Source organism: Plasmopara halstedii (genome assembly GCF_900000015.1).
Source record: "Plasmopara halstedii genome assembly, contig: Scaffold_2604, whole genome shotgun sequence".
Lineage (NCBI taxonomy): Eukaryota > Oomycota > Peronosporomycetes > Peronosporales > Peronosporaceae > Plasmopara > Plasmopara halstedii.
The window spans coordinates 273,002-280,866 of NW_020189511.1; the positions used below are offsets into that span (position 1 = coordinate 273,002).

At 44.0% G+C, this 7,865-nt stretch overlaps 2 protein-coding genes across 2 annotated transcripts; one reads left to right on the top strand and one right to left on the bottom strand.

The window, feature by feature from the left end:
- Positions 1–1,548: 1,548 nt before the first annotated feature.
- On the top strand, positions 1,549–3,294 carry PHALS_04387 (WD40 protein; the record flags this gene model as incomplete). The annotated part of the gene is made up of 2 exons (XM_024718495.1): positions 1,549–2,705; positions 2,763–3,294. The coding sequence occupies 2 exons, from the start codon at positions 1,549–1,551 to the stop codon at positions 3,292–3,294; spliced, it is 1,689 nt and encodes a 562-aa protein (XP_024583888.1).
- Positions 3,295–3,542: 248 nt separating this feature from the next.
- PHALS_04388 (vac14 family protein) lies at positions 3,543–5,864 on the bottom strand (the record flags this gene model as incomplete). Its single annotated transcript, XM_024718496.1, has 1 exon — positions 3,543–5,864. The coding sequence occupies one exon, from the start codon at positions 5,862–5,864 to the stop codon at positions 3,543–3,545; it is 2,322 nt and encodes a 773-aa protein (XP_024583889.1).
- Between the last annotated feature and the right edge of the window lie 2,001 nt (positions 5,865–7,865).

Here is a 7,865-nt window from a genome sequence, read left to right on the forward strand (position 1 = left end):
AAACCGACGTTCCGCTTCTCACCAGTCTGATTTGTCGCCAAGAAATAGAGCACCCAGTAGGCACGAAGCGCCCTGCTGGATAAGAGCTGAGTTCTGTTGAACCTCGAAGTGGTAGAGGTCAGCATGGTCCAGCTTGGAAGAGCTCAATGCTCTTGAACACGGAACGTGTATGCAAGCCGAACTTGCTGGTCGTGATAGCGACCGAGGAAGGCGTTAAAAATTTATCGACTCCGGAGCGTCGGGCAATTAGCTCGAGGCTCCACGATAGAAGGAATTAAGCTGTATGCTGAGGCGCTGAAAGCGCTGTTGAGTGACATCGTCACTGTTCGCTTATCGATGGGGCCTTGTGTCACTGTGCCAAGGGTCCGCGTGAACATCGGTAAAAAATCCTTGACTTTTATAGCGTGGAACGCTGCTTAGTCTTAGACTTGGATGCAAGGTATGACCTGATCCTTGGCAAGGCATGGTAGGATCACCATGAGCCATCGATCGATTGGGGTGAACGGGGTTACACGTACCTTTGTATGAAAGGGCAAATCACACTAAATGGTGTGACCGTGGAAAGATGCGGATCACACAAGTTATTGTAATCGCACCTTGGTGTGGCTACACCGCAGTAAGAAGCCACTACGTGGCAGGACTGCCACGTAGCTGTGCATTTTAATTAGTAGTTTTGTGTTTTAATTGGGTTTTAGATTTAGCTCTGCCGCAAATAAAACAATCGCCTACAGTTTCAGTTTTGAGCGGAAGAGTACATTTGCCCTGGGATAAGGTTTTGGGTACTCTTGGACGTAGCGGATTGCGGTCCGCTATACTCGTACGGGTTCTAGTATAGAACGTCAGGTTGGTGACCTTGGTAAGCTTCCTCTAAGCAAAGAGCTACGGCAGCCCCGCTGCAGTATTGTACAAGATTATCGTGAAAGATGTAGTAATAGTACATTTTTGTGTAGCTGTAATTGCGTAGCGCTCCCAGTCCTCATACTACCCAGGTCGTGAGTACTCAATTTTGCCGAAACATCTTAAACAATAAGGTCTTCTCTTCACATTCCAATTTGGGGTATCTCGGTTGTTGCGTTCTGCTTATGATCGTCTATTTTGTTGTCTGGGGTGTTGCGTTTCTTGTACTATGGGGTCCTGCGTTAGCCCTGCATTCTTTCTATCAACTGTCATTTCAGACGAGCGAAGGGACGAAGAGCTAGACTTCTTGGACGTGCGTTACTATTTCCAGCCCTTACCAAGGTCTTCAAGATCGTCATGCTGGAGGATCCATTGGAAACATCGCAAAATAGAAACTTAGAGATTCTACATTTAGGCTCCGACAGTTAGTACTGATCTACCGGAGTTTTGCTGGATGACCTACACGAATCATTTATCATTCGATAGCAATCTGGTAAGTTACTTGATGCACCCATCCAAAGTGTCTGAAACTTGCTTACCCAGAAACACAACTGCTGATAAAAGTAAACATCCATTTATTTATGTGTATAAATACGCGGATTTATCAATAAAAGCCATGGTAACCATTGAGCCATCAACTTTACTCTAGGCATGAACCGCACGCTATCCGGCAAAAGCGCGAAGCTTTCGAAGCAACGTCAATCTAATAAGCCCACGCAAGATCCCTCACCATCTTCTCCAACTACGTCACTCCGTCGCTCGACTCGGTATTCTTCTTCTTCAATAAACTTGGCACGAAACTCTGAACCTAATAGTCAACCGAAAGTAGAAACCAAAAAACTCGCTTCTGAGGCTAGCAACCGTGAAGCCGACGATGACGACGTCAAGCTTACTGACTACGAGCGCAGACGTCGTGAGAATATTCAGCGTAATTTAGCTTTCATGCAGCAAATGGGCGTATCGACAGCAAAAATACAAGCCAGGACGGCGGTCGGAATTGACCGTAATAGTACAGACAAACGGCATGACTTAGCATCAAAACGAGCGTATCAAGCAGCTTTAAAAGCTGAACGAAGATTGCAACCGATCCGGAAATCGAGACGCTTAGAAGGCAAACAGGTCGAGGTAGAACCCATTGACACTATTGATCAATTGGATCAAATGACCAAGACCCGTGTTCCTCGTGAATCACGACGTAGCAATCTTCATGTGATAGATGCAGTTGATAGTGAGAGTAAAGCATTTCTTGGTACCATTGTTGATGAGTATGAACAAGAAGAGCTAGAGGAGGACACGCTATTAGATGATGACGATGGTTTGGACTACACGTTGGCAGATGAAGATATCATCAAAGCTGTACAAGAACGAATTTATTCCATTGCTTTCTTGCCCCGAGGTGATCGTGTTGTAGTCGCTTGTGGGGATAAATTAGGTCATATTGCTTTGTGGACACCTAGCGAAGCTATCAAGACGTTGTCACCTTCTCCATTGGTGGTCTATCAACCTCACAGAACCCCTGTAACTCAATTAATATTCCCCGACGCATCAACCTTGATTTCAAGCAGTTTTGATGGAAGTGTTCGGGAGTTTGACTTGCGTGCTGCTAAATCATCGATTGTGTTCGAAACAAGTGATGATGCCGGAATTTCGTCGTTGGTGGCAGCTAGCACAGCGAGTTGTTACTATGCCAGTTGCGACGATGGAAGTGTGCGATTTATTGATCGACGCGCGTCCAAAGTACAGAGTTCACGCTATCAGCTGCACGAAAAAAAGATTAACACGGTACATCAACATCCAAGCGTAGATTTGTACGTTCTGTAAGGTGTGTGTGACTACCGCTTTCTTACATGTGTCGTTGGTTGTAGTTGCGTTGCGACGGCTTCGTTGGACCGTACAGTGTGTCTATGGGATGCTCGTCAATTGTCGACGCAAAAAACCAAGCCCCTTGTGACATTGCCACATCACCGAAGTGTCAATTGCGCATACTTTTCTCCGCGTGATGGTGACTGGCTCGTGACTGTTGGCCAAGACTCGTACATTGACATGTTTGATACGTCCAGTCTTGCAAAGCAAAAGGTTTCAGAAAAGGCTGTTGTTTCAGTGCCAGACCCGATTCGTGTCCGACATAATAATCTAACCGGTCGATGGCTAACAAAACTTCACGCGGCGTGGGACCCCAAAAGACCAAATCAATTTGTAATTGGATGTATGGAGCAGCCGCGGCGCGTTCAAATCTTTCGTGCTGGTCGCCGTCGTTGCGTGCGCGAGTTAAAGAGCGAGAATTTTGCCTCAGTGCACTCGATTAATGTGTTCCATCCTCATCTCGAATTAATCGCGGGTGGCAATTCATCCGGTCGTCTTGCATTGTGGCGAGGTAAGAGGGTGACCGTAGAATAGATCGAGACTTCAATGCATTGTCGAAAATCGAAATATACTCATTATTGCGGAAACAAAATGTCAAGCACTATCTCGACATACCTCGAGGTAAGTTCAAGATTCATGAGACTCTTTAATATTAATGTATCTTTCTTTGTTGTAAGTTCTGTCATCTTGCAGACTTAATTATGTGAGCATTGATGCTATTTTGTTCTCTTGTAAATCATTTCTCGTATTCAATAATCAGTAAGAACGCGACCAACACGTGACTAGACTCTCGCAAGAGTGTTCAAACCTTTCTTTCGAAGCTCCGTGTGTTTCGACTGTACCGTTTCGAAATGAGCAAGTAGCGCATTCACATCAACGCGAGAAGTAGTCGAAGCTAGGACATTATCACTTGAGCTCACCACTGTCTCTTTATCCTTTTGAAGCCCACGAACGTTGTTGATCAAATCCATTCGGCCGATAGTAGTAGCCATGCTCGTGACACTTGCAAGTCGATCTCGTAAGACACGAAAAGCAGCACTTTGTGGTAACAACATTAATAGCCCATATAAACTTTTCACTAAGTCGGTATGAAACTTTTCGTGGATCTCAAGGAGCTGAAGACGCATGTGAATAAAAATGGGCGACTCGAGCAACTGCACGAGTTTGTCAATTTGCATGAGAAAGCCGACAGAAGCATCGATTTCGGCAAATTTACTGATCAACGCTGCCGACAGCGAGTACGATTGGGCCAGCAAGCATAAACTGTAAGCAGCAACGGGATTATGACACCATGATTGGAATAGAGCTGTAAATACGGCAATATCATCATCGGACGCACGAGGTTGAAAACTACGACGTAGGATATCACGAAGATGTTCGAGCTCATTTGCAGTCAATAGAATGAGGTTTAGTGTCTGTACCATCACTGCAGCAAATTCACTGTCAGAGTGACTATCGAGATAGATCGCTTCGGTGCCTAAAACCTTAGCAAAAATGAGATATATACTCTTGGAATCCAATAACACACATAATTTTCGAACAATCATACTTCCACGCAGTTCAAGCAAACGTCGATCTTGTGCGAAAAGCAACAAGATGGCGTTAAGAACCTTTTCAAACTCAACTTTGTTCAGCGAAATACGCGCCAAAACTTCCAAATCCAGCAACACAACGCTGTCGGATGTGTCAGACAACGTTCGAAGTAACGCCGGTAACAATTGACCGATATGGGCAGACAATTGATTCGGATACTTTTCAAGTAGCATTGAAATCCAGCGCAATGCTGCCATTCGAGTCGGAACGTGGTCACTACTCAATTCTGTCGTGAGTTTTTGCATCAAAGGTAAAAGTTCCACGTTTCCGGTTGTAGACTTGACAAGCTGTAACAAATCGTCATTCGCGCGCTCTGCTACTTGTCTAATCTCGTGCTCAGCATCCGAGATACAATGCATGATCGCAGCTAACAAATTAGCATAAAACTCAACGAGTTTCTCACGACCCAAGTTTACAAACTCATGTACCCAACTCACAGCTGTAAGTCGATTGAATCTCTCTTTGCTATTACACTGTCCCACAAGAATATCAACCATTCGTCCAAACTCAACATCTTCGGTTTGTTTAATCTCTCTTAAAAACTCGGCCAATGCGCTGTCTGCAGCCTGTCGAATCTCTCGATTTCCATCACTTAACATGTTGAACAATCCATCAAGAAACTCCGGAAGCCAGTCCAACATGTCAATGTCTGGGACTGAATCCAAGACTGTGATCCATCCTACTAATAACTGTCGAATGTACGGATTTGTCATGCGAATGTACTTGTGAAGTAACGGAATAAACATATCGACGTCAAAGTATTCACTTTCTGTCACAATATCTTTTACGAGTCGATCCAATAAATTCGCCCCATTCTTCACATCCACATCCACGTCAGCAAACAATTTGCACAATCCATCAAATATTTGATTAAAATATTGCAAAATATGACCTCGAGCCACTTTAGCAATATTGTACAAACTTTCACATGCATAATAGCGTACACGACTCTCAGGATCGTCAAAGCAGTGCAATACTGGAGGCAGTAATTTATCCAAATACAAGTGAGCGTCGTGCATGAGACCAATAGCTGTAGCTGCGAGCCCAATCAATCCGCCTTTTCGATGATTTGCATTAGTTGAGCACGCAAAATCATGTCCTAAAAGCTCAATTATTGCAGGAATGCGTTGACGACTAGGATTGTTACTCATTGCAGTTTGTGAGTTCGTAGCACTTTCACTGTCAGTTCCGGATGTAAGAATATCAGAGGCATCTGGATTGAGTTGCATCTGATGCTGCTGATGAAATTCGATTGATGCAGCATTTTCTTGCAATTGCTTGATGAGATTCTCGAGTTCCATGGCCGCACCTTTGCGTTTGTCATACGAACGATCACCCAGATTACGCATAAGATTTGGTGATAAAGGAAGATGGACTGGATAATCATTAGCATCAGGTGTTTCACCACCTCCTAAACTGAATGGTATAGCGGCGGCAGCAGCTGCAGCGGCTTGTGTTAGCGCCGACTGTGGCAACATTGGTAGAGAATCTGTCGGGTAGCTAGTGCTCATTGTTTTGATGATTTAGTAAGTGAAGTTTCAAAGGTCGATCTATAACATGGTGTGGATGACATAATGTATTTCATGGGAACTCTGTGATTGTATAGCGATGAGGCTTGTGACGCCAGTTGGTATCACAAGAGGTACGCAAACATGATCTTGTATAAAGCAACAGTATACAACAGCCGCATTTATTCCACTCGCAGATATATTCTTCATATTTACAGTATACAGTATCATAGGTGAAGTCATATGCCGTATCTGTAAAATAGCACATATTATCTGCGTAACCCTTCGCCAATATTTGAAACCGAGTCGACAAACAACAAGCAGCAATATTATTATGCTATTTACATAACAACGAGAATGAAAGAACGCCAACTTCAATACAATGATATACAATCGAAAAGCACACCCACAACTATCACGTAACGTACAGACGTGAGGCCTATAACCATTGTCACGCAATAAAATATTCCTATTTCTTGTGCTATTCGGTGTACTAATCTCATTTCTTTTACAAGCCCCGTATCTTCTACTTGTGCCAAAATTGCTAGACACAGCTTACTTCTCAACCGAAAACAATTGTTGCACAGCATCATTCCAAAGCTGCATGATGGACTAATAGGGCGTATTATCGCTTGATACATTTTTTACTGTTTGTAAGTGTTGCAGGTTAATTGCTACGCTAATGTTATCGTAAGTTCAGTCTTTGTAGTATTTAGTTAGTACATTACCCTATTTGGCACGCACCGCTTAAAGATTCTAACGTGAAATTGCTAGTTGCAAATTGAGCATGCCGATAGCAATCTATATAGCCGCTATTCCGGTGCTCACACCGATCTTAGAAAGAATGTGTCGCTGAATAGCTGGTTGGTTATTCGTGTTCAGCGTTCTTAAACCTTAGAATAGTTCTTATCAACTGCCAAGGAGAGACGATGATGTTTCACTATTCAAAGTGGGATGGTCTGGTAATGGCAGGTTATGCCCTAGGGACTGTGTAACGCGCGAGCGACGGGAGATCATCACATATTTAATTGATTACATTGATTTTTCACGATGACAATATTTGTTCAGCAAGTTGTCGCAACTACAAAAAGCTTTGTTTACAGTGGCGTGAACTTAATCTTAAATAGGCATCCAGCTACCTAACTCAAGCGACAGATTGCTCACACTTGACAGTATATGTGTGTCTTATCAAAGTGGCGTTCGTGATGTTTTACATTCTGCTTTTGTAACGGGTTTACACGTACCCTGGTAACAGGGGTGCGTATCATGCGAGATGTGCATGGTGTGACTGCACCCAAACAAGAATACGATATGTGGCTAGGTAGCCAGTAGTTATGCATGTATTTAAATTTTACAATATATATTTGGTATGTGGAGGAAAATCTAAACATCTAAATTAGGCGGCTTTGCCGCAGATAAAATAAAAATAAATCAGTTTTGAATTTAAACCGAAGAGTCAATTAGCCTTGGTTAAGGCTCTAACTACTCTAGGAGGTAGCGGGTTGCGATCCGCTACACTCGTATTGGTTCTTGTAAAGAATGCAAGGTCGGTGACCTAAAGTACGCTTCCTCAAGCGCTAAGCTTCGGCAGCCCCGCTGCAATTGGTAGCACTTGTATTCAATCTAAACCTGAGACGTTTAGACTGATCTCTGTGAGGATGGAGAAATTTTTTTCTTTGCCTCAGAGCATGCAAAACGGGCTTAACAAGCTGATGTCCTTGCTTGGCCCTGAGGGCGTGCAACACCTTTATAGCGCAAGATTCCAAGGCATTCGGTTACGAAAACGCGCCGCTAGAGCGCCTACTGCAGGATATGTCTGCATCATTTGCGTCTATGACGCCACTGTCGGTGACGAAGGATTTTCCCCACCCTAAGCCGCTCATGGTGAGCGTTAATGTCTTTGAGGGGAGGGATGGAGAGAATCTCCGGCTCTGGGTGAGAGAGGTCGGGATGGCCATCGCATCCGCCATGCTCCAGACCGAGCAACAGCGCGTAGCGCTAGCC